This window comes from Pollachius pollachius, assembly GCF_949987615.1.
Source record: "Pollachius pollachius genome assembly, chromosome: 6".
NCBI lineage: Eukaryota > Metazoa > Chordata > Actinopteri > Gadiformes > Gadidae > Pollachius > Pollachius pollachius.
Genome location: NC_136939.1, coordinates 19,427,812 through 19,453,910, shown reverse-complemented (window position 1 = coordinate 19,453,910; position 26,099 = coordinate 19,427,812). Strand labels below are relative to the sequence as shown.

Genomic DNA, 26,099 nt, shown 5'->3' with positions numbered 1-26,099 from the left:
CGTGGTCTGAGCGGCCTCTCTCCTCCTGATAGGACAAAGAGATCTACCGCTGGCCAATCAAAGAGTCCATCAAAGCCATGCTGGCGTGGGAGTGGACCATCGACAAGGCCCGGGAGGAAGAGGAGACGGAGAAGAAGAAGACGGCCTCTAGAAAGATCTCCCAGACTGCCCAGGTAGAGTGGTTAGCAACGAACGGTTGTCAGGATACCACCGAACAGTGTTATGTCGGGATGACTTTCACGGTTGTATTGTGCGTTCCAGGCGACGTACGACCCAAGCCACGGCTACAGCCCTCAGCCAATTGAGATCTCACACATGGCTCTGTCCAGGGATCTGCAGGTATGTTGGCCCTTGCATATGCCTTAATGCATTTCACATACATATACATAGTCTTTTATCTGAGTTCATGGTGTGTCTCTGTCTCCAGTCAATGGCAGAACAACTGGCAGAGAACTACCACAACACGTGGGGACGCAAGAAAAAGATGGAGCTAACGTCCAAAGGTGATGGGCTTCACCACCCAGGACACCCTAGCAACACGATAGCAACACCTGAGAGTACCATGCAGAATACCATAGCAATGGCAGAGCAACACTGAAACAACAGCACATTATGTGCAACGTTTAGTTTTCTTCAGTAACTGCTGAAGAAAGGCCCACACATCACAAGGCCATGCTTTGGTCGGAGAGGGCACCTTCTAGTTTAACATCTGACACAATAATACACGTTGTGCCAAACTGAATGAATAAGATGGTGCTTCCTACTTCAGCGGAGACATTAACTGAACACTGCGTGTGTTTCCTGTGTATAGGAGGCGGGACTCATCCTCTGCTGGTGCCCTATGACACACTGACGGCCAAGGAGAAGGCCAGAGACAGAGAGAAGGCCCACGAGCTGCTCAAGTTCCTTCAGCTCAACGGCTATGCCGTCACCAGGTCACACACCCTCTACACATACTGTTACCTTTCTAATACAATTAGAAATGGACAGGTATACTCAGCTATGTGTTCTGTGTCCGTTTATAGTAGGCATAGTATTTTAGTCCTCTTAGTCCTATTCCATCATTACAACTACCTTGCAGCCTGGTTTAGATGTCTTGTGAAGTTTTTGTAGCCATTTCAATCTTTTAGATTTTGTGTTGTTTCAGATGACCTAAAATCGATGCTTACATCCCTAAAATATGTCCTGTTTATCCATAACTCGGGGGGTTTGACTGACCGGCTGCTCTCATCCCTTCAGGGGTCTGAAGGACATGGAGTCGGACATCTCGTCCATAGAGAAGAGGTTCGCGTATGGCTTCCTGCAGAAGCTGCTCAAGTGGATGGAGATCGCCCAGGAGTTCATCGCTCATCTGGGTAGAGTTGTGACAGATGTCTGTTGTAAAGAAGAGTGTGTTAAGGGTTCATTTATTTGGTATGTGTGGGGAACCATGGAGAAAAAAATATTTGATAAGTTTAGTAAACAAAAATTGAAATTGTATAAATCAACAGAAATGGTATAAATGAGAATTGATCATTGTTTAATTAGTAAAACATTTAAATACCAAATATTTACTGATCATTACTTCAGAAATTCGAAAACGAGGTTACTTTTTTCTGCCTGAGTGACTCAATTCCTCTAAGTAAGGTAGTTGTTAGTAAGCAGTGGTTAGTGTCAGCCCCGCTGTAGTGCTTGACTGTTTCACACCCTCATGTGTTAACAGAGGCCGTGGTGAGCAGTGGGCGTGTGGAGAAGTCCCCACATGAACAGGAAATCAAGTTCTTTGCCAAGGTCAGCCCATTACTTCTGAAGTGTAACCAATGATTATGTGGACAAAGACAGACTGTTTCTAAGTGTGTTTGTGTGTCTGTGTGTGTGTATCTACTTCCTTTCTTGCTCTCAGATCCTGTTGCCTCTGATCAACCAGTACTTCAAGAACCACTGTCTCTACTTCCTGTCTACACCCGCCAAAGTTCTAGGCAGCGGTGGACACTCCTCCAATAAGGAGAAGGAGATGATAGCCAGGTAATGGGCCTTATTTACCCAGCGGCCATCTTGTTCCAAACACTCGCTGGGTGGTGGATTTAAATGTTCTGCAGTTAATCTGCTGACTCTGTCTTACACACCTAAATCTTCACACACGAATAAAAACAATGCACACAATAATTAGTTGAGATGTGTTCATTATTTCCAGTTCTGACCCGTTCATCGGTTGACTATTTTCCATACGTTCCATTTTCTTTTTATTCACAATGTCCTCTAATTTATTTATCCCTCCTCTTCTCTCCTCGGAACTTCTCTCCAATCTCTTTTCCTTCCATCGCTTTCCTTCTTTTTCATGTCTTCTTCTTCTTCTTCTTCTTCTTCTTCTTCTTCTTCTTCTTCTTCTTCTTCTTCTTCTTCTCCTCTTCAGTATATTCTGTAAAATGGCTGCTCTGGTGAGACACAGAGTGTCTCTCTTTGGTAAGGCCACTGCACCTTTTTCCAAATTTCTCCATAGTTTTCTGCTTTCTTATATTCTCATCGATCTTCCCACTGAAAAGATACCAACTAAATAACCAAACCCGTTCTGTAGGAACCGACGCGCCGGCCATTGTGAACTGTCTCCACATCCTGGCACGTTCACTGGACGCAAGGTACGTCCCTTTCTATTGTCTTTGACAGATCAAACGTCAATATCTCCATTTTGTCTGCTTTGGTTGTGTACACTATGTCATGTCAAGTCCCTCCAAACTCCATCCATCTGTCTTCTGTCTATCATCAGGACTGTGATGAAGTCGGGGCCTGAGATTGTAAAGGCGGGGTTGCGTTCCTTCTTCGAGGGCGCTGCGGATGATATTGAAAAAATGGTGGAAAACTTAAAACTGGGAAAAGTATCAAAGGGCAACCAGGTAGGGTCTAATTCATTTTTAATAACAGCTCACATGTTTCCAACTGAATAGTAAAAAGAGTGAGTGGTTCTTACTCACCTGGCGGCCATCTTGGTTCTGAATGCAAGCTAGGTGGTGGACAGAATGTTGAATTCCCCCTTCAGTTTCCCCTTGCCCAAGCTAGCATTTTGAGCCACGAAGGAAGCAAGATGGCCGTTTTGCCAACTTTGGGCCATGATCTCTGATCTCCTCTAACCTCTGTGCAGCAAGTGAAGGGCGTGTCACAGAACATCAACTACACCACCATCGCCCTGCTCCCCGTGCTGACCTCCCTGTTCGACCACATCGCTCAGCACCAGTTCGGAGACGACGTCATGTGTGAGTCGATTACGCACAATCATTACCCTCACGCGTCCATTGGTTGGTCTGAATGTTAAACCGTCCTGCTTGGTTGTGTCCCGTCGTACAGTGGATGATCTGCAGATGTCCTGCTATCGCATCATGTGCTCTATCTACTCCCTGGGCACCGTCAAGAACCCACACGTTGAGAGGTGAGGGGCAAGCACACAGCTTCTGATCAGGACACTTGATGGATAACGGTAGCTGAGAAGGTTAGGGTTCTTCTTGAGGTATGGAGGGTGTTTGGGAAATTAGCGTGCTACGCAGCATACTATGGAACTTACCCTGTTAAAGCGAGAGGCATGCAGCGATACTGAACGTGTTTGGTTACTTAGCATATTGGGTTGCTTAGATTGTCGCTAAAGGTTCGATTAGAACCGAGGAGCTGAACTGAGCCCCTCCAATTCCTCTACAGGCAGAGGCCAGCTCTGGGGGAGTGTCTGGCCCACCTGGCGGCTGCCATGCCGGTGGCCTACATGGAGCCCAACCTCAACGAGTACAACGCCTTCTCCGTCTACACCACCAAGACACCCCGGGAGAGGGCCAGTATGTCCGCCCGCCCTCACCTCTCTCGGCCTGATCCCCTGTCCGTCCGTTCACCCGTCCGTCTCTGTTTCTGTGTGACTCTATCATAATACGTTCTCTCCCTCTCCCCCTCGCCGCCCTGTCTCCCTCCCTCAAGTCCTGGGGCTCCCCAGTGAGGTCCATGAGCTGTGTCCGGACATCCCCCAGCTGGACTTCCTGCTGAAAGACATCGGGGAGCTGGCGGAGTCGGGGGCCCGCTACACGGAGATGCCCCACGTGATCGAGATCACCCTGCCCATGCTGTGCAACTACCTGCCCCGCTGGTGGGAGAGGGGCCTGGAGAACTTCCCCGAGCTGGAGAACCAGCTGTGCACGGAGGTCACCTCGGAGCACCTCAACCAGCTGCTGGGCAGCATCATGAAGATCGTGGTCAACAACCTGGGCATCGACGAGGCCTCCTGGATGAAGAGGCTGGCGGGTGGGACGCACATTCACAGCACTTTACTCAGAGTGCTTTATACTGAGGACTTTATCAAGAGTACTTTATTCACAGCACTTTACTCAGAGTGCTTTATACTGAGGACTTTATCAAGAGTACTTTATTCACAGTACTTCAGTCAGAGTGCAATATTCAGGGTTCCTTACTCAGAGTACTTTACACACTGTACCTTATTCAGAGTTCTTTATTCACAGTATAAACTTTAGTGCTTTATTGATCCCGGTGCATCTTTCACAGATAGAAACATTGTGGTAAAATTAACAACAACAAAAAAGTGAGTACAACTACAAAACACAAAATAAAATGGGTAACTTAGAAAAATATGTATACAGACAAAAATGTACATGATTTAATGGACTTGTAGTGTGGATTGATGATTCATTAGTAACCAACCTTAATCAAACCAATGGCCGAAACCATTGCCGCCTCCAATGAAAGAGAATAAGGATCAAGTGGTCAACGGCTTTGTAAACATCAACAGCTCTATCTCTGCATTCCTCTGCAGGATAGTGTAGTGGTCAGGGTGTAGTCGAGCAAAAAGGTACTGGGTTTGATCCCCACTGTCCCGTCCTTCAGCACGATGCCTGCACCTAAAAGACCGGTATCTGATGACACTATCAGCCGCTGTTGAACAAAAGCGTCTCCTAACCGCTCATCGACCCACGCACGGCCAGCAGCACGCATCGGCACTCACTCCCGACCCCTGCGCTCCCCCTCCCCAGTGTTCTCCCAGCCCATCGTGAGCAGGGCCAAGCCCGAGATGCTCAAGTCCCACTTCATCCCCACCATGGAGAAGCTGAAGAAGCGCACGGGCAAGGTGGTGGCGGAGGAGGACCACCTGCGCATGGAGGGCAAGTCGGAGGGCGACGAGGAGGACGGCACCATCCGGGACGAGTTTGCCGTGCTCTGCAGGGACCTGTACGCCCTGTACCCCCTGCTCATCCGCTACGTGGACAACAACAGGTGGGGAGGCGTGGAGTGGGACCTTAGTGCCGTATGGACCCACTGGTGTTGGGTCTCGTCTCGTCTTGAAAACCTCAAAACGGATCACATCGTTGTTAACATTAAGATCTTAAAACCCATTTCCCCTAGCCTGCGTAAACCTTCAAGCTTTACGTTCGATTATGTTGATTTACCTGTGTCTCATTGAATACACTATTATGTCCTTTATATAATATAAGGAGAACTTATCAGTAAAGGATTGAGAATGCAACAACGCAAAAGAACGCAGGTCGAGAGGTTGATGAGGTTCATTTTAACTCTGATTTACCAGGACCGGAACAATGTTGCAAGTTATACTCAACAGGTGCCGTAGAGCTCCCACTAAGGCATGGGAATAACAATGCAACTATCCATTGCATTCATAACATACGCAGCATTGACTGAGCGTTTGTGTTGAATGTTTGCCCTCAGGGCCCGCTGGTTGACCTGTCCCGACCCCGACGCAGAGGAGCTGTTCAGGATGGTTGGAGAGGTCTTCATATTCTGGTCCAAGTCTCACGTGAGTTGGCCTCTTCAGACCAAGGTCAACCGTTATTAAATCCCATAGGTTGATTTTTTTGGGGTCCAAGTGCAATTCTTACAGGCAACAATCCAAAGGTTAAGAACTGTAGGTTCACAAGTCCAGTCAGGTCACATTTTTTAGTATATATTATATAGATTCATCACAATTACAGTGTAAGTGACCCCCACACCCCCTGAGACTTAAAGGAAAGGGCCGGGGAGATTAATGTTGAGGATTTCCGCGAGAAGGAACACAACCCTACCAGGGGAGGGCTGGAGGTGGAGGACCAAACACATGAAGTGTTTGGGAAGTCAAAATCATTTTAGCATTATTATACTAGCCCGAATCACAGATGGAACCAAGTTCTTAAATGAGATAAAATAAATGTAATTTACAATCTTACAATATTCAGAAAAGAGCGAAAGATACAAGTGGCCCTTGTGTTGTTAGCAACCTTTTCTGGGCCCCCGGGGACTCTCTTCTGGGCCCGTGGCCCTGCGACATCTTCCAGTGTGTTCTTGTCTTGTGAAACACATGCAGAACTTCAAGCGAGAGGAGCAGAACTTTGTGGTGATGAACGAGATCAACAACATGTCGTTCCTCACTGCCGACAGCAAGAGCAAGATGAGCAAGGTAAGTCCCAGCCCGTTCCAAGAGGGAGGAGCCAGTGCTTCCCCCGTTGGATTCTGGGTGTTTTCACAGACAACGCATACATTATTAAGTCCTCTGCAGTGCCCTGCTTAAAACCAGCCATGTCAAGCCTTATGATTAGTGCATTACCCATTTGTTACCGCTCTTATACTCTTATCTTCTTCTTTGATTGTGTTTATTGAGTTGAGACAGATATTGTACTGCTAACCTTGAGCATAGTGACAGAAAGGCACGTACTCCCCGCTGTGCAGGTTCCCCAGGTGTATTATCTTCATGGTGTATTATTAACCTATTCTCCTCCCAAGATGTCAATCATAAACTGATTCACCTCATTCGTTACTTCCTTTTAGACCAATTTTCTTTATTCTGTTTGTCTTGGTTGCTTACCATTTAAACGCAACTCCATAGGAGGAGGTATGTGTGTGTGTGTGTGTATGTGCGTGTGTGCAGATGCGTGTATGTATGTACGTTTGTCTGTATGCCTGTACGTACATACAGTATGTTCGTACAATGTTCGCACTGTCTGGCTCAGTGCGTATGCGTGTACGTGCGTTAGCGTGTGCCAGCACCGTGAGCACTGCTCCCCCTGGTGCTCCATGCTAACAGTGTCCCATGCCCCTCCCCCCCCCCCCACCCTGTGCCCTTTCCTTCTGTGTGGGTTGCCGCTGGTTAAGCAGGGCGGAGACTCAGAGGTTAGACGTTGTTTCTGCACGCCTGCTGCTGCTGTGCGCATCGCATGGCACCACACCTCAGAGGGAACTTTTCATCAACCTCTCCAGCACACTGGCACACTCGATCCGAGGCCGCGGCGCACACACAAACACACACATGCACACAGTGAGACGCACAGCGATTTAAACACACACACACACACACACACAGGGATCGGCGTATACACGCGGTGAACCGCAGGGATTGGAGTGGGTATTGAGATTCTGTAAATATTGTGATTCTGTGAAAATGAGCGCAAGAGAACGTTCAGCTATAGGCGGATACGCGATGGCGCCCTCTGTAGGACCGTTAACCATCTGGCTCGGAAAACATTGTATGGCTCTGGTTCATAATGGTTTTCATTAAAAATCTAACGATTTTTGAGTCAACCTAACGACACAAGTATTGTGGAAGCAAAGAAATCCGATACTGGGATCGATCTTATTCCCCCCCCCCCCCCCCGGCAGAACTTAACCGTCCCCCCAACACCTCCTCCGGGCCCCCCCCAGCGCCGGCCACATTCCCCACCGTGAGCTCGTTCCAAACAGATCCTCCGCCCACGAATACGATCGGTCCGGCTGTTCACAGTGATTGTATTATCGCTATTATCGCCACCACCTTGTAATCCGTCCCCATTGAAAAATACCGGAGTAGATGCGTGTCATGGCTATGGATAGAAACATCCTATCAATCGCTAGTAATAGATGCTGGGTGGGTTCTGAGCAACTGTGGCAAGGATCTACTTTCTCTGGTGGCGGCGTTGTTGCATTAGACACGTTGAGCCAACAGACTTATACACACACGGCTGGCATGTTTGGATCACACAACAGTACCTTGGTCGTAATCATCTCTGCGCACTATCAATACAGTTTATATATACAGTATATTATCTGATAGAGCTGATGTAAACCATCATTATGGTGTTGATTATCAAATGGTGTTGATAATCCAATCACGCTATCAATACAGTATATATATACAGTATATAACTGATGGACTCGACACGTTTCTGTCACACATCAGGCATTCACTATTGGTGTAAATCTATTGACACTATCAATACAGTATCCAAAAAAAGTGTCAATACATTATATATATACAGTAGTTATCTGATAGGCCTGATGTACACCCTTGGTGTTAATAATCGTATTCACACTATCAGTACTGTATATATATATATATACATCTGATGATGGATCAGTGGGCCGATCTGTGTGCCCTGTCCGGGGCTATCCGGTGTGATCCGGTCCGGTCCGGGTCCTGCCAGTGTGTGAAGGAGTGGAGCGGAGGGGCGCTTGATGAAAGAACTCTGCTGTAGAGGGCGGGCCCATGGCGCCTTGCTCCCCCCCCCCCAAACAGGAGCCAGGCCAGGGGGCGGGGCGCCATCTACCTGTCAGTTTGCTCTTAGTCCATCCTAGCTGGGGTAGAGTCTGAAGTCCCAACGGCTTTCCTTTGACCTTTCCTTTTCATTGATTTCTTAATTTGGTTTTCTTTGGAGTTGGGTCATTTGATGTTTGTGGTTCTGTAGCATTGGTATTTGTGATGCGTTTGCAATGAATGCAAGTAGGGGACCAACTGCCCACCCTTCCATCAACTTCGCTTTTGTTTTACAATTCCATCTTCACGGCCATCTTCTGTAGTCATCACATTCCTTGGTACCCACCCGCTAACCCACGACTGCTGAACCACAGCTCCCGGTTCACATCATTCTTTAATCAAACCCTCAATAGCACGTGTGTCCCTGCACTTAACCAATCAGAGAAGCGGCTCAACTTACCTCAGCTTTTTGCTCTCATCAGTGACATCATCCTTATTTTTTTTTCGAAACTGTCAGAGGCTGCCAGAAAAAGTGTGTAGTCACACCATTCAAATGAGCTGTTGTATTACAGTTAAGATCAGATTTGCTAAGGTCACATTAACTTTATTGAGTTATTATTTAATTATGACAGTTATTTAATCAACTATGTCATCAACAGCTTTTTTTTAACCTCAAATTATTTAAGTTTTGTTTCATTATATTATTTTTATCTTTCACAGGGCATATGCTATAGCTAATCTTCATCTAAATTCATCGAAATAACAAATAATTTTGATGCATTGGCTCCAAGCTTCCACATCTAATCCCTGAGGCCAAGGAGGGCGTACAAAAAGCGAGTTTCCTTTTGCAGTTTTCTGAAGTTTTGCTATTCCTCAAATAGCTCTCCATTTGTGTGGTTCTAAACTCTTAAACCTGTGTGTGCGTGTGGAGTCCATCTGCATCCCGCTCTACCACAGAACAGCACGTGACCTTCCTAATCGTTCCATGTAACACGTCCTGTGTTCAGGTGCCTCCTCCGTTGTGTAGAGAATGCAGAGTGGATTGTCCGTTGGATGGAATGCTGCCTAGCATGCGATATCACTGAAATTGAATTGTTTCCTCCCCTACAGCTGTCAATCATCTGTCCACAACATCACTCCTGCTCACCCCACCCATAGCCAGACATTTCACACCCCATATCTCCCTCACATGTCCACAGTACCGTCTCAACATCTAGAGCTCAGACAAGGATCAAAAATGTGTATGATATGTGGGGTGAACGGTGACAGCTAGCTCCAGCGACATTTTCCTTCAAATGCAGCGAGAATTACAACAGAAAACAAGCTATTCCTTAGCCAGGTCCTTGAGTTGTGTATAAGGAACACGTCAGACATATTTAAAGAATCTGTGATCTTTGTGTTTCCATGATCCATGATCTTTGTGTAGCATGTTGACACACTTTGTCACATGGTGTTTCATCCACCTCATTTCTTTTGCCCCTCTATTTCTTATACAGCAGTCAGACGGACAGGTATTTTTCATGGATTCCCTTATCCAATGATACTTTGTGTGAATATAGACTCTTGTAGATGTTGCTTGACGTCGCCTTGTTGGACAGGTAGCTGTACTTGAATGAGGGTGTGGGGGGGACTATCAACCTATCTATCTATCTATCTATCTATCAAAGCGACTGTGCCTGGCATTGAATCAGGGCTGCTGCGGGTTCAATGCAAATACATGTGTTCACCACGGCACCAACATCCACCAAATATATCCATTTCTGTCATTCTTTCCTAGTGCATTTTCCCCCATTTCCCCATTGACTCCAAACCGTAAAACACCCTGTCGGTTCCTACCATGATTTCCCCCCTGCTCAGGGAGGGGGATCGGACGCGGAGCGTACCAAGAAGAAGAAGCGGGGGGACCGCTACTCGGTGCAGACGTCTCTGATCGTGGCGGCGCTGAAGAAGATGCTGCCCATCGGCCTGAACATGTGCTCCCCGGCCGACCAGGAGCTCATCAACATGGCCAAGATACGATACTCTCTGGTACTGTCCTCTGAGTCCTCTTGACTAATCAACCTAGTGCCTCTATTCCGCTCTCGCCCTCCCTATGGGGGATTACTGTAAACCCGGGGTCCTGTTGGGGGGGGGGGGGGAAGTGGACACATTGTGTGCCACGAGTTAACAGTGTCTGTTGGTTCGAGGGTATGATGGTGTCATGTGACTGGTCAGCGGGCCATGGCTAACTGGGATGCGTTCCTCCCACAGAGAGACACGGATGAGGAGGTCCGAGAGTTTCTGCACAACAACCTGCACTTCCAGGGGAAGGTGAGCGTGGTTGGATCAAGGTATTCTGTGGTCAGAAAGCCATTGATAAAACATTGGTTCTCAAAAAGTGGTTTGCGTACCACTGGTGGTACGCGAAAGAATGGTGGTACGCTGAAGAATTTCCCAAAAAATTAACTATAATAATTATATAATTAGTTTAAAATAATAATAATATCAAAATACTAGTGCGAATGCAAATACATTAACCATGAGATCATTAAAATGGTGTTTACATTAAGTTTTGCCCTTCCTGTATTATTTTTGTTTCAATATCAGCCTGTTTGGTGGTCAGATTCTATGTGAAACATCCACACCAAACCGACAGCAAGATATAAATGCTAAAATTACGAATGGTTCAGAAACAAAGTAATCGTGGGTCCAACGAGGAAAAGTTTGGAAGAGAAGTGCGGACAGGCAGAGAATATTTAGAGCAGAATTGTACAAAACTGAAGTGGATGACATTGAACCCAGCACAGGTGGTATGTGGTGGTATGTGGTGATGTTCTTAGAAATAAATCCATGAAACCATCGCATCTCAAACGTCATCTTACAACCGACTAAGCAGTGCTGAAAGACAAACCAGTTGATCTTTCCTAAGAAAACGTGAAACTGAATAATATTGTCACTTGCTCTGTGTGTTTGTGTGTCAGTTCTAGTGCTACCCCTTTGTACAGCTGATAACAGTTAACAATAAATAATATTACATCATAATGGTGGCACTTGAGGAGACAAATGTTTTCTGAGGTGGTACGCTGTGGATGTAGCGTACCTTGTACTCCTGTACTCTCTTCACCAGTTGCTTTCATCCAAAGGGATTTGGAGGGAGTTCCGATACGTGTCGTTCATTAAAGGCAGGTGTAAGGCATGGCAACAGGTGAGGGGGTGGACAGGAACCCAGAACCTTTCGGTTTGCGGTCAAACACCCCCACCATCATCATATTGCCCCTAGTTGGCAATGCTAGTGCTAATGCTCTTGTACTTTTGGTTCGATGACTGATTTTATTAGATGGCCATCTATATACATCAATCCCAATCCTTCAGTGAAATTGTCGGGTCACAAGTGACTGGTTGCCATTACTTTAGAGTTGCGGACATGCCTTTGTTTATAATCTAGCCTATACGTTATGTTCACGGCTTGTGTTCGCCCGGCTAGGTGGACAACCCGTCCATGCGCTGGCAGATGACGCTGTACAAGGAGATGGCCGGGAAGGCAGAGGACGCTGACGCCCCCGACAAGGTGGTGAAGAGGGTGCAGGAGGTCTCTGCTGTCCTCTACCATCTGGAGCTGGTGAGCGGCCACTCACACACACACACACACACAGACACACACACACACACACAGCAAAGAAAACACATCTGAACATTCAGTAGAACTAGCCTCTCTTTTCCAATTTCCTGTCTGTCTTCACTATCCTCCATCAAGGCACTAAAAGCGCTGTCAAATTGTTTCACGTCAAAGTGCTGCCACAACATCGCGGTCTGAGACACACCTTTCATGATTTCAAGCTGGTTCAGGAAATGTATAGGTGTAGGTCTGTATCCTCATGTCATCGGCTGTAACGCCTTCTCCCCCACAGACGGAGCACCCGCTAAAGTCCAAGAACATGGTGTGGCACAAGCTGCTGTCCAAGCAGCGGCGCCGGGCCGTGGTGGCCTGCTTCAGGATGACCCCCCTGTACAACCTCCCAAGGTGGGCCCTAGCACATTCAACACTACCTAGACATCGAAGGGGCAAAAACAGAGAGTGTGCCAAACCGCAGTGCACTGGAAGTACCTCGGTGGCGCACTCAAAACAATCTAAAACTTGAGTGTGGACCGATGGACACTTTCCACCCTCAACGGCCGCCATCTTGTCTACGTAGCGGAGGGGGCGGGAACTTCAAATGTTTTTGAGTTGATTAGTACTTTACAGCGCTAAAATAAATACAGATAAAATCGATAGAAATTGATTGATGGTAGTTGAAATTGATGGCTATTAAAATGATGGGCGAATTATGGAAATGATCAAGCAGAAAAAAAAATACCACAGAAGAAGAACCGTCAAACTGCAAACTCATTTCCGGTAGGTGCGCGAAGGCTGTTTTGACAATGCACTGTAGAAATGAGAGCACTGCACCTATAAGTAAGTGCACTGTAGGGATAATGAAGTGCACTCAATGTAAGTGCACTTACGTAAGTGCGCGATTTCAGACACAGCAATGCTTTCTCGACCTTTCTCTTTGCTTAAGACTGTTTTATGATGTATGTGTACATGGTTTACGTCTGCTAATCTAGAAAAATCTAAGTCAGAGCCAGGGGTAGTATTCGCCCCCAAAGAGAACGCCCCTCAATTAGTTCAAAGGAAGACATTTCAGGTTTAATGGCTTCAATGAATGGGTACTTAGGCCGCACTGACTTTGAACCAGGAGTTAAGTCAGGTACATGGATCAAGGGGATCCATGTAAGGCTGTGGAGACCAGGGATCGAACCCAGTACCTTTTTGCCGAGGAGTCGGCCACCCTAGCCACTACTAAACTACCCTGCCCCTAACCTGCACTATTCTGTTTCATCGTAATTGTTTACATTATACATGCAAGCATCAAGTTTCGTTACAGGAGCATCAAGCATTGCCATATGTAGATGACTATTAATTCTCCCTATGCAACCCCAGGCACAGAGCTTCCAACATGTTCCTGGAAGGCTACAAGAGGAACTGGATCCATACGGAAGGATACTCCTTTGAAGACCGCATGATTGATGATCTTTCTGTGAGTAGAACCCGGAAATGTCATCTCTTGGTCTTATGTCCTCTGCTGTCACTCACACTCCTCCTCCTCCTCCTCTGTTCGTCCCTCAGAAAGCCATGGAGCAGGAGGAAGGAGAAGAGGAAGAGGAGAAAGAGGCCAAGCCGGATCCGCTTCATCAGCTCATTCTGCATTTCAGTCGAACCGCTCTGACAGAAAAGAGGTTAGGTTGCTCCTGAACATCACTGGTTGACACTCACAACCAGTGAGCTCGATGAACCCTCCCTAGAATTTGATTTCATTCATTCGTCCAATGGGTCCTATCAAGTGACGATACACTTTATTCATCTCCCAGGGAAATTCGGTCGGTCTCCCGTGACCACAACCTCACAGAGACATGTACACATTACATTATATTCCCATAAGGCATAAATCCCTACTTGGTACGAAACATACAAAGGTTAAAACACTGTTTGTTGTATTTGGAGCACGTGTTTTTGTGTCACAATTGATCATGTCACAAGACCCCACTGGCTCATGTGACACAACATGCCCCTACCGTTAACCTTGAAGGATCATATGTGTCTGTTCTCTTCTCTTCATTTCAGTAAACTTGATACAGATCACCTCTATATGGCATATGCCGATATCATGGCAAAGGTAAGCCCTACATGTTTTTTTTTGCTGCAGAATTATAGTTTGCATTAGGCTAACCGCCAGATTCTTAAAGTGTAGACAGTGTCCATGGTTCCTGCGCAGTGCTTCTTGTCCCGTGTATTTGCATGCTGCTGGACTCGCCAAATTGTAAATGTTTGGTCGGACCACAGCCGGGGACAGTCCCACTCATACCGGGATCTGCCTCAGCCAGCCCAGCCTGCAGTGCCTCCTGACCCCCCTGCCCCCCGTGTGTGTTTCCTCAGAGCTGCCACCTAGAGGAGGAGGAGGAGGAGGAGGAGGAGGAGGATGTGGGGCAGGATGAGATGTCCTTTGAGGTGCGACAGTCAGAGCTGGTAATGGGCGGCCAGGGGCTTGGGATCGGGAACACAAGGAGCGGTAGCTCTCGACGCATCGAGTGACCTCATCACGGAACATTACCCCACATCCACCCCTCTCTCTCTCTCTCTCTCCCTCTCGCTCCATCCCTGCGTCCGTCCCCGTCGCTTGTCCGTCACCTCTGTCTCTCTCTGTGTGCAGACACGTGTGTGTGTGTGTGTGTGTGTGAGTGTGGGTGTGTGTGTGTGCATGTGTGCGTGTGTGTGTGCGTGATAATTGCTGTGCCACTGGCCTATGTGTCACCTGTGTCCTAATCCAAAGAGTTTCTGGCTTATTTTTTGTGAACAAGTGAACATTCTTTTAATCCTGAAACTAATATATTTGCTGCACGATTGATATTTACAGAGAAGATAAAAAGTTACATTTTACAAGACTTATGTCTTGATTGAGTAAGCGCATTTGTAAATGTACTCCAAACGAACACTTTCATAACGAGGCGTTCTTATGAAGTGATTAAATAGTGTAAACTTCACGTGAGTTTGCAGCTAAAGTAAGTTTGAAAGCGCAGCGTAAGAACGTCCACTGCAACACCATCAAGTGCTTGACATGATCTTCTTCACGTGTGCATTTCCATGGCTGCAGATTTGAAACGATCCCTTGACCGTGACTCATTATCTCTGACGATACTCGAGTAAAGCAAATATTGTATCAGCAAATGAAAATGTGAACAAAAATCAGGCTGCATACTTATCAATGATATATGATTTTTAAAAAAAAAACATTTCTTTGCTCTAAATCTCTGACAAATTGACCCACTGTGTGCCCACTCACACCACTGACCTACTGACTCATCCACAGCTCTCCTCTCTCTGTCGCTCTGAATATCTTTGTTCCATTCTTTCCCTGTCTCTCTCCGTGTCTCTGTCTCACCGCGACATGTGACCACCTCATAACCCTTGGTTTTCCATTAAGGGAATGCTGCTAACTGATGGTTCTTTCCTGACTCACTTAGATTACTGACAGACTACAGTGAAAGCCAGTGTCCGACACACAACACACACACCGCATTGAAATGACCCCCAAACAATTCTACACACACTTAAATTCAGCATTGGAAACTGATCAATCGACACTCACATTTGGCACACTCTTGTACGATCAAGGCGTAGTAAAGAACCAGGTACAGTGCTTTTTAATGAATGAGCTGTACTCCCAGAATGAGGTCCTCTGCCACAACACATAACGGGTAGAGAACGGCTAGGCATACGCGGGTGGGGGGAGGGGCTATGTGGGTGGGGGGAGGGGCCATGCGGCTGGGGGGAGGGGCTACGAGGGTGGGGGAGGGGCTTCGTGGGTGGGGGGAAGTGGCTTGGGGTGGTATGGGGAGGGGGGGGAAGGATTTATATTGGCCTGTACTGTTTTTGGTTAAAAAATGTAATATCCATTCTCTCGGGATATTCATTGCTTTTTATGTTGTCTTTAGAGACAACATGTGTTTGTGTATTTACAATATGTCGGAATATACTGTTTGCTGGTATATTATAATACCAGTGAGACCAGTCAGCTAAAAAATTGTCATTGCAATGTATACAGGAGACAGCATGAATAGAGAAGGTGTGAGATGTTGGTGAGCCAGTACGATACTGCAAGACCTCCAGGCTGTTGGCTGTAGTCTTACTCTTGCTCTAACTGGCAAGCGTGAAAACAGTAGAAAAAATCTGTCATGTAACGCATCAACTGGTGTGAGAGAATGTATGTATGAGATATACTGTATATATAACTAATATGTAGTGGATCTAATGTTTAGATTACATAAAACGTGATTAGTTAGTGATTAGTATGTGGTGTGGAAAGCAGTGGGAGCAGGTAAGTGAGTCTTTAGTAAAACCGTGTGTGAGAGTGAATGAGGTGTGAGTGCAGGGTGGGTCTCACAGAATGGGAATGGATAGGAAAGACCTCAAAGTTGAATTAACCCTATTGAATATTAAAAGCTTAAATGGAAAGAATATTCCATGTAATTCCTCCCCTCCCAAATTTCGGACTCTTTCTTACCCATAAAACAATTGTCCAAAAGTGACAGCCCTAAAAACCAATAAACTAGTTGACCCTTGTTTTAACTCTTCTATTAAAATCCCGAAAATAAAATGTAGTGTCTGTCATCCACAGTGAACCCAATGACCCAGTCTATTTCTAAAATAAAACAGAGAGGGTCCATCCCATCCATTCCGATTCTACGGGTACGACAGCCATTTAAAACACAAGGAGTGGCTCACGGCGTATGCGTCCCCCACAGGAAAAGGAAATGGAGAAGCAGAGACTGCTGTACCAACAGTCTCGCCTCCACAACCGCGGCGCTGCCGAGATGGTCCTGCAGATGATCAGCGCCTGCAAAGGTAGCTCCTTCCCCTGCTCCGCACCGTAGGCCAGCGGGTTGCTGGTTCAAGCCCCAGCTCCTTGAGCAACACACTCACCTCTTACCTCTACACCATGACTAACTTTGCTACTCAAGCTCTTTTCTTTATCGTCCCGGCTGGTGTCTTTCTGTTCTACGTAGATGACCCTTGCTTGTCATAAGAATTTCACTGTACTGAATGTGTGGTGGTGTCAACATGCCATCGGAGTGTGCATGTATGTCTGCCTTGTGGGAAGTTGTCGGTTAGGTTTCTAGTTGAAATTCCCTTTGGCAAGGCCCTTGACGTCTGACTGATTTTATAGTGTATATTGTCAACCAGAGTCAGAGTGTGATTGTTACCTGTATGTCTCCTAGTAGAATTCAACTTGATTATCCATAGTTGCTAATGAAGTGCTACTTGATTAGCCATAGCGGCTATTAAAGTGCTGTTTGATTAGCACTAGTGGCAAATAGAGTTCCACTTGATTAGCCATAGCAGCTATTAAACTGCTGTTTGATTAGCACTAGTGGCAAATAGAGTGCTACTTGATTAGCCATGATTAGCCACAGTGGCTAGTGGCTAACTCCCCCATGCAATGCGGTTAATCTAACAATGTGTAACGACATCACTTCCTGTGCCCCTGTCCTACAGGTGAAACGGGCCCTATGGTGTCCTCGACCCTAAAGCTGGGCATCTCAATCCTCAACGGAGGCAACTGTGAGGTCCAGCAGGTACATGACATCATCCGAACAAACCATAGGATGACATCACATCCAGTCACTCAAGTCATTCAAGACTGTGACACACATCATGACGGGTCTGTTGTTTCCCTTTTGGCAGAAAATGCTGGAGTATTTGAGGGATAAAAAGGATGTAGGATTCTTCCTGAGCGTCCAGGCACTGATGCAAACGTGCAGGTCAGTTTGAAGTTTACATTAGTCTATATGAAATGGTCTACAGAAAAGACAACAGACAACAAAACAGAAGATAGTGTTGGTTGGTATGTATTTGTTTTGTGCAAGTTGTGGTCTGTTCAGACCAAGCATTGTGTGCTGGTTGGGGAACATGTTTATACTGTGTTGTGTACACGGTGCGATGTGTTTCAGTGTCCTGGATCTAAACGCCTTTGAGAGGCAGAACAAGGCAGAGGGACTGGGCATGGTCTCAGAGGAAGGAACGAGTAAGGATTCAAACACACACAATGAATATGAGCAATGTGTGCCCTGAATGCCCACATCCCTGCCCTCCTGGTTATCAGATAACCTACCCACAAACAAAATATGAATGTTTTGGTGTATTTTGTTGTTGTTTTGTTATGCTGTATGTCAAGAAAACTAGGCAAACGATCCAAGGAGATTCAAATACACCTCAGAGGTCAGCATAGAGTACAGAACGTCATATTCTGATTCACATCATACAGCATACAAGATCCTAGGCAGAATAGGCTTTTTGAGTGTATTTCATTAACCCATTTTTACCAAAATAATGATGATTATTATTTTGATGAACTCTTGAGTGAATCAAAATAATTTTCATAGATTTTTCCATTGTTTGATCAAACTTCTACGTTCCAACCATGTTTTTCATGTTAAACATTGTATGGGTGATACAGTGAATGAATTCATAGATCAATAAATGAAATCATGAGTAAATGAATGAATAAACAAACCATGGCCCTCCCACCTCCAAGTCCTCTTCTCAAGTCACCACACTCATCCTCTCTCTCCCCCCTCCCTTCCTCTCATGGCCCCAGAGAAGAGAGAACAGGGTAAACCATCTCTCTCTCCATCTGTGTCTGTGTCTGTGTCCCTGTCGGTGGCTCTGTCTGTGTCTCTGTCTCTCTCTGTCTCTCTCTCTCTATATATATATATATATATATGTCTCTCTCTCTCTCTCGCTCTCTCTTCTCTCTCTCTCTCTCTCTCTCTCTCTCTCTCTCTCTCTCTCTCTCTCTCTCTGTCTCTGTATATGTCTCTCTCTCTCTTTCTCTCTCTCTATATGTCTCTCTCTCTCTTTCGCTCTGTCTCTGGCACTCCTTGGCTCTCTGTCTTGGCCCCACTGTAGCTCTGCTCTGCTCAGGCTGCTTTATTTTCCTCTATCTATACTTGCTCTTGATAAGGCACCTGGAGTATCCCATCCTAATCATCTTATGAATGTGCAGTAGAACAGTGAAGTCTTAATGTCCTATGTCCGCCTGTTTGCTATGCTGTATTTACCGCTTTCTTTTGGTGTCCTGTCTTGTTGCATCTTGTGCATGTGAGTCAACGGTAGGTCGTCGCCCCAACAGTCACTAATCGTGGCAACAGTCAGTAGTCATGGCAATAAACAATACAGGTTGCAATTTCAGTTCAGACTTTAGGAATTCCGGACCATTCTGTATTTTGTAGATATCCTTACACTAAAAAATATGAATGTTTACGCAGTACTTTTATTTTGTAATCTGAAATAAAACTGTCTTTCTTTATTTAGGTGAGAAAGTCATGGCGGACGATGAGTTCACATGTGATCTCTTCCGCTTCCTGCAGCTGCTGTGTGAAGGACACAATAACGGTGAGAATGAAAGGATTAGAAGAAGAAAAGTACCACCTGAAATATGAAAGCGTAAAACACAGTGTAGATTTGCGCGACTGAATCTCTACTCGGCTGCAGATTTCCAGAACTACTTGCGTACGCAGACAGGAAGCACCACCACCATCAACATCATCATCTGCACCGTGGATTACCTGCTGCGCTTACAGGTCGGTCAGGGGGCTCTTACTTTGAAACTCCCTTCATCCTTTTTTCTTAATTTCCATGTTTCCAATTTTCTAATTATCCAATGAGAAGTGGTCGTTTTTCTGTTCTCTGTGAAGGAGTCCATCAGCGACTTCTATTGGTACTACTCTGGCAAGGAGATCATCGATGAGCCAGGCAAGAAGAACTTCTCCAAAGCCATGATAGTGGCCAAGCAGATCTTCAACAGTCTCACTGAGTACATCCAGGTACCCCAGAATTTAGCACAAAATACTGGACAATAGCTAACTTACTTTTGTTGCTAAATATAATGCCAGAAAATGCAAAAATATGTATGTGCATAATATAAACAGTAGAATGTATATGTAAGTTCATAATGTGAATGTTATCATTATAGTAGAAGTAAACATTATTATATCCTACATCATTGTCTTAACGTGTCCGGTGTGGTTCTGTATACCGTCTGTGACTTTTTCACTCAAAAGCCTTTTCTCTGGCCCTCCTCAATGGTCACCGAGGTGCTAACTGAGTGTTGTCGCTGGTCTGGTAGGGTCCGTGCACAGGGAACCAGCAGTCCCTGGCACACAGCCGACTCTGGGACGCTGTGGTGGGCTTCCTGCACGTCTTCGCCCACATGATGATGAAGTTGGCGCAGGTACGCACCTGTCATCCACCCCCTCACCCCCGCTTTGAGGATCCAGGATACGATAGGGATACACACAAACACTTTGCTACTCTACATTGTACCACATTTATTATCAACAAATAGCTAAACAGGCACAGGTATGCAAATGCTTATTCTATGTTCACACAAGTAATTGCGCTTCCTTCCTGCAGTTAATGCACTGGGGAACAGTAGTTCATCTGAGGCATGGTGTATGCATACTTTGGATGGATGGATTTTTTTTTAATAGGGGCAATAGGAGTAATTTTGCAGTAGTAATGACCATATGCAATGGTGAGCCGGTAATTGTTGCGCATGTGCCCAATATTATTTCATTTAAGTGTGCTCAATTAAGCACATTTGAAGGGAAAATGATATGCAAATATGTATTGTATAGTCCACCATGAAGGCTGAACTCTTGAATGTTACTAAACAAATTCCACAGACTCTTCCTTGCATACGACAGAGATTCATAGAGCGTACAAAACCACAGCCACCAAAGAGGATGTGGTGTGTTAAAATAAAGTCTACAATAGCGTTTCATTGCTAAACACTCTCAACACACTGGTGGCCGTACACAAAATATGCAAAAAATATTCTGCCTGCAAGTGAAGTTAATTTATAGAACAAGATGCACACTTTTCTTCGGAAATATTTTGACTTATTATGCTGGCCTGGCCAATTTGATTTTGTAAAATAACTGTTCAATCCATCATTTGCGTTCTTCTGGCTGAAATTTTATAAATGGTCAAAGTACTTCCCGGGGAAATGGTGTTACCTTTTTGCTCTATGGAATATTTTGTGCATCCATTAGAGAACATTGTAATACTTGGTGTATACTAAGTGGCTTGTGCTACCAGCTTGGTATGTTTAGTGGCATGGAGGCATAGAGACTTAAGGCCAATAAGATTAATTTAAAACTGCTTGAATAGAACTTTTCTAAGCATTCCCTTTGAAGTGGTAACATCTCGCTGGGATGAGGACTGTCTTTATCCGCATTGAACATCTTCACAGAACATAGTACATCTGCAAGAAAACTATGATAAGGACAAATATATATTTATATGCAAATGCATATTTAGATACAAACAGCCTGGTGGTTAGTAGCATTTGTATCCATCAGTATAGAGTCTAAGAAACAATGTTAAATTTCAACCTTTTCAGCCCTCCAAATATCTTGTTGTATTGTTATAGATAACATTGAATACTTCATACTTGCATACTTGTAAATGAGTATTTGATTATGTTCTGTAAAAGGCTAAAGTAGAGATACCTGATTTAGACTTAACTGCTTTGCAATGTAATCTTTTAATTTTGTATTACTTGTTGTCAATTCCATGGTATATTGATTATTCAAACTGTTTTTCACATGGTCAATGCAGGGTAAAGTATGTATTCATTTTATTCATTTATCTATTGACGTGGTATTGTGATTACTGGTTTGTACTTTATTCAACCCTTGCCTTCCTTTAACAGTGAGTCTTTAGAATCGCCTGCCTTAGCACTATGATTAAATTCCCTTAATTTTGCTTCTTGATTTTTGTAAGTATTTATTGGGAGTTTATTGCAGATACAGACCGATATTTTACCCTAAAGAATATGGGGAGAGATCGGATATAAAAACCTCCCTGTTTCTAGTTTTTCAAAACATGGGCAAATTAAATTGTTATTATTAAATACATACAAATGAAGCAATATTAGTGATATTGTTTATGAAGCACTGCTAAACTCTTACCAACCAATTAGCCCTTGTCTTCTAGAATTGAACCCCTCTATAGTCAATCATTGACCCTTCTACATATGATCAAACCCTTACTGTACTCTGCTTTTGCTGTAGCGCAGGTCATTTTAAAGGCTCTCTGAAGAAACGAATATCCTCTTAACGTCTGATGTTTGACATTAACCTGCCTCCCGTCTCCCACGTTGAAATACACACTTACACCCCCGTTCACGCACACATTTAACCTTTAACAATCTGGAGTTTGCTTGCGGTTAGAGTTGGCCTGCGACTGATGCTTTTCATGTGTACTGTGTTGCTTTCCCGCTAATCCTACGGTAAGGTAGTAGTCTGATGCTTTTCATGTGTACTTTGCTTCTGTCCCGCTAACTCTTCGGTGAGGTAGTGAAGTAGCTAAGAGGCTCGAAGAGTGACCTTGTAGTAGTAAACACATTCGTGTTTTATGTGTTTAACTAACTAAGACTGAGTGCTAACTAAGACTGAGTGCTTAACCTTAGTCTCATGAACTAACCATGAAATCTTGAATATAGCGTTAAGTAGTAAGTCGTTTTGTGTGGTTTACACACATTTTGAAATAACACATAGCAGCATATGTGTAGCATCATTCATTCATCGGTGCCCTTTTTGAGAATTTGTCGATTTGACCAGACTAGACTAGAAATTATACATGATAGTATAATATTATAATAGTAGTATAATAGTATAAGATTTCCCATGTTTAATAGTCCCTATTAAACATGGGAAATCTGTCCTCATACCATCATGACTATTAGTTATTCCTGATGGTTAGGTAGGCTCCTAGGTGTCTGTCTGTCTGCCTGTCGGCCTGTTTGTCCGCCTGTGTTAGTCTGATAAACTGGTGTGTGGCATCTTACGCATGCATTCAGCTGGCCTCAGCTTCACCTCCACCTCCACCTCCAACCCTGACCAGCAATACACACACAACAGGGACAAGAGTTGCTGAAGGGTAGAGCAGCTGACCTGAAGCAAATCAAAGAACAGATCCAGCCTCATAAATGCTTGTGTCTGGCTAGTTGAGTTGGGATTTAAAATGCTGTGAATAGTGATCATGTAATTCCCAATTAGTTTATATGAAGCTTGTTCTCAGGTATAGTAATTGTACAGCACAGTTTACTTGAAGAGTTATACATACATTATACATTACTTTTTGTCCTTTTGTGAAATATTTGACTTGATGTTCTGAAACTCTAACTTCTTTACAACAATCCGTTTCAGGGCACCAAAGTATTAATAATTAGTCTAGGTCCCTCACAGAAATACAATATTTAACTATAGAAAGACATTGGTAAGATCTTTAACTAGAAGGTATGTTTATTTAGTGCAGTACATAATTTCATGAATTATGACTCTCGGTATGATGCCCTTGTATCTTGTTATCTTTCTATTTTTGTGTAACATCACATGAGTTATCCATGCATCACTAATCCATTACGTCTAAGGGATGGTACTTTTCATGTTATAGTGGTATAGAGGTTTGTTTCTCTACCGTAATAGGACTCCAGTCAGATCGGCTTACTGAAGGAGCTCCTGGATCTTCAGAAAGATATGGTCGTCATGCTGCTTTCCTTGTTAGAAGGTACGGCACCATTCCAGGGCTGCAACATTTGAATTTGGTTCAAATATCCTCCCGGTTGTGCTAACTGTGCTTTTCCGATGTTTGCCAAGGAAACATCGTGAACGGCATGATCGCCCGCCAGATGGTGGACATGCTGGTGGAGTCCTCAAGCAACGTGGAGATCATCCTCAAGTTCTTTGACATGTTCCTCAAGCTGAAGGATATCGTGGCGTCGGACGCCTTTCGGGACTACGTCACCGACCCGCGCGGCCTCATCTCCAAGAAGGACTTCCAGAAGTCCATGGACAGCCAGAAGCAGTACGCGCCCTCCGAGATCCAGTTCCTGCTGTCCTGCTCGGAGGCCGACGAGAACGACATGATCAACTACGACGAGTTCGCCAACCGCTTCCAGGAGCCGGCCAAGGACATCGGCTTCAACATCGCCGTGCTGCTCACCAACCTGTCGGAGCACGTGCCGCACGACGCGCGGCTCAAGAACTTCCTGGCGCAGGCCGAGAGCGTCCTCAACTACTTCCGGCCCTTCCTGGGCCGCATCGAGATCATGGGCGCCAGCCGCAAGATCGAGCGCATCTACTTTGAGATCAGCGAGGTGAACCGCAAGCAGTGGGAGATGCCGCAGGTCCGGGAGTCCAAGCGGCAGTTCATCTTCGACGTGGTGAACGAGGGCGGTGAGTCGGAGAAGATGGAGATGTTTGTGAACTTCTGCGAGGACACCATCTTTGAGATGAACATCGCCTCGCAGATCTCGGAGCAGGAGGAGGAGGAGAAGGGGGAGGACGACGACGACGAGGTGCCCGAGGGGGGCGGGGAGGGGGCGGCGTCCGGGGAAGGGGGCGGCGGAGGGGCCGACGAGGAGCTCGCCGGAGAGGAGGCGCCGCCCGAGTCCAGCTCGGCCTTCGGCGACTTCGTCAACAGCGTGCTGGGCTTCCTGGCCATCTTCACCTTCCGCAACCTGCGGCGGCAGTACCGCCGCGTGCGGAGGATGACGGTGAAGGAGATCGTGGTGGCCCTGACCGTGTGCTTCTGGACCATCCTGGTCAGCATCCTGCACTTCATCTACAGCGTGTGCAAGGGCTTCTTCATGCTCATCTGGCACGCGCTGTTCGGCGGCGGCCTGGTGGAGGGCGCCAAGAACATCACCGTGACGGAGATCCTGGCCAGCATGCCGGACCCCACCCAGGACGACGTGCACGCCGACCTGCCCGGGGAGCCGGGGGGCGGGGAGGTGCAGGACGCGGGCGGGCTGACGGACACGGGGGACGCGGGCACCGGGGACGAGGAGGAGGACGACTCGGGGGACATGGAGGGGGGCAGGGTGGCGGGCGCGGACGCCCCGGGCGGGCTGGGGGACATGGGGGTGGAGGCGGCCGTGGATCCGCCCACACCGGAGGGGACCCCCATCACCAGGAGGAAGAAGGTGAGGGACACCGCTGGGACAGACTTCTGTTTGACTAAGAGGATTATTGGTCAATTCTTGTGAGCTGTTTAGATATACTCGAGATAGTTAGTTGAATGGTAAAAATATAACATGCACAAATAACCCCAGCTTGGCTTGCCCTGCAATGTAAATGATCATTCAAACTGGGGCTCTCCCTATCCAGTTCTATGATTCCATCCACTCATGTTCTCCATGTCTTCTGGTGTCTGCAGGCCCCAGCGGAGGCTGACGCCGGGCCGGTTCTCCCCGAGCCCCCAGCACCCATCCCGGAGCCCGAGAAAGCAGAGTACGACTTCCATCCACAATATTCATCCTCAGAACTTAGACGATGTTGTCAACAAACCGCCCAACTGAACCCAATCCATGATTCTCTTAGTTAATCAAGTGGAGGTTTGATCTTATGATTTTTGTCCACTGTTAGTGTTGAAAATGGAGAGAAGGCAGAACCCAAAGAGGAGGAGAAACGCCCGCGACCGAAGAAGGCGGTGGCCAAGAAGGAGAAGCCCAGGAGAGAGGGCGGCTTCCAGATCTGGACGGAGCTGGACAACCAGAGGAACAAGTTCATGGTGATGCGTCTGGGCTCTCGGTGCCATACACACCTAGTTCCACCACACACGTGTCAAAGTCATCTGAACTACTTTGTGTGTTCTGATTCTGTTTGTAGAATTACCTCTCCAGGAACTTCTACAACCTCCGCTTCCTGGCGCTGTTCCTGGCCTTCGCGCTGAACTTCATTCTGCTGTTCTACAAAGTAAGGCAAACACGTTTTAATGATTTAACTGTGCCTAGTGTTGAACAGTGTTCACGCTGGTTCTCACATAATGGCTTCATGTTTGATTCATCATTCATGCATATTTAATACTTTAATATCTTAATACTTGAAGCCCCAAGCTGTTACCTAGATCTTATTTGAAATGAAGTGAACTTGAGACTTTTCCCATGATGCATTGCTCTTTGCCAGATCCTCACCCTGCCCTAAAACACACCAAACTCTCACATTTTCTCCCTGATTTCCGTATCCGCCATTTACTTCTGAATAAGTAAGGAAGGGTTCT

The 26,099-nt window shown here is 45.9% G+C and overlaps 1 protein-coding gene across 1 annotated transcript in view; it reads left to right on the top strand.

Annotated features, from left to right (window-relative positions):
* The window catches only part of LOC307076725 (ryanodine receptor 1-like), a gene marked incomplete at both ends in the record, with an annotated part of 66,545 nt that overhangs the window by 33,859 nt on the left and 6,587 nt on the right, over positions 1-26,099 (top strand). Inside the window, 39 exons of the mRNA XM_079737815.1 lie at positions 33-173; positions 262-339; positions 428-503; positions 812-935; positions 1,240-1,355; positions 1,703-1,770; positions 1,883-2,004; positions 2,393-2,442; positions 2,555-2,615; positions 2,744-2,870; positions 3,116-3,227; positions 3,319-3,400; positions 3,664-3,794; positions 3,931-4,251; positions 4,995-5,235; positions 5,686-5,773; positions 6,317-6,409; positions 7,105-7,119; positions 10,313-10,483; positions 10,706-10,765; positions 11,919-12,053; positions 12,343-12,455; positions 13,416-13,512; positions 13,602-13,711; positions 14,097-14,148; positions 14,409-14,498; positions 16,775-16,874; positions 17,526-17,605; positions 17,715-17,791; positions 17,981-18,054; positions 19,344-19,424; positions 19,524-19,612; positions 19,727-19,855; positions 20,158-20,262; positions 23,525-23,606; positions 23,696-25,023; positions 25,257-25,330; positions 25,466-25,610; positions 25,709-25,795. Of these exons, the coding sequence (XP_079593941.1) occupies positions 33-173; positions 262-339; positions 428-503; positions 812-935; positions 1,240-1,355; positions 1,703-1,770; positions 1,883-2,004; positions 2,393-2,442; positions 2,555-2,615; positions 2,744-2,870; positions 3,116-3,227; positions 3,319-3,400; positions 3,664-3,794; positions 3,931-4,251; positions 4,995-5,235; positions 5,686-5,773; positions 6,317-6,409; positions 7,105-7,119; positions 10,313-10,483; positions 10,706-10,765; positions 11,919-12,053; positions 12,343-12,455; positions 13,416-13,512; positions 13,602-13,711; positions 14,097-14,148; positions 14,409-14,498; positions 16,775-16,874; positions 17,526-17,605; positions 17,715-17,791; positions 17,981-18,054; positions 19,344-19,424; positions 19,524-19,612; positions 19,727-19,855; positions 20,158-20,262; positions 23,525-23,606; positions 23,696-25,023; positions 25,257-25,330; positions 25,466-25,610; positions 25,709-25,795 (5,325 nt within the window). The remainder of the gene's footprint in view (positions 1-32; positions 174-261; positions 340-427; positions 504-811; positions 936-1,239; positions 1,356-1,702; positions 1,771-1,882; positions 2,005-2,392; positions 2,443-2,554; positions 2,616-2,743; positions 2,871-3,115; positions 3,228-3,318; positions 3,401-3,663; positions 3,795-3,930; positions 4,252-4,994; positions 5,236-5,685; positions 5,774-6,316; positions 6,410-7,104; positions 7,120-10,312; positions 10,484-10,705; positions 10,766-11,918; positions 12,054-12,342; positions 12,456-13,415; positions 13,513-13,601; positions 13,712-14,096; positions 14,149-14,408; positions 14,499-16,774; positions 16,875-17,525; positions 17,606-17,714; positions 17,792-17,980; positions 18,055-19,343; positions 19,425-19,523; positions 19,613-19,726; positions 19,856-20,157; positions 20,263-23,524; positions 23,607-23,695; positions 25,024-25,256; positions 25,331-25,465; positions 25,611-25,708; positions 25,796-26,099) is intronic.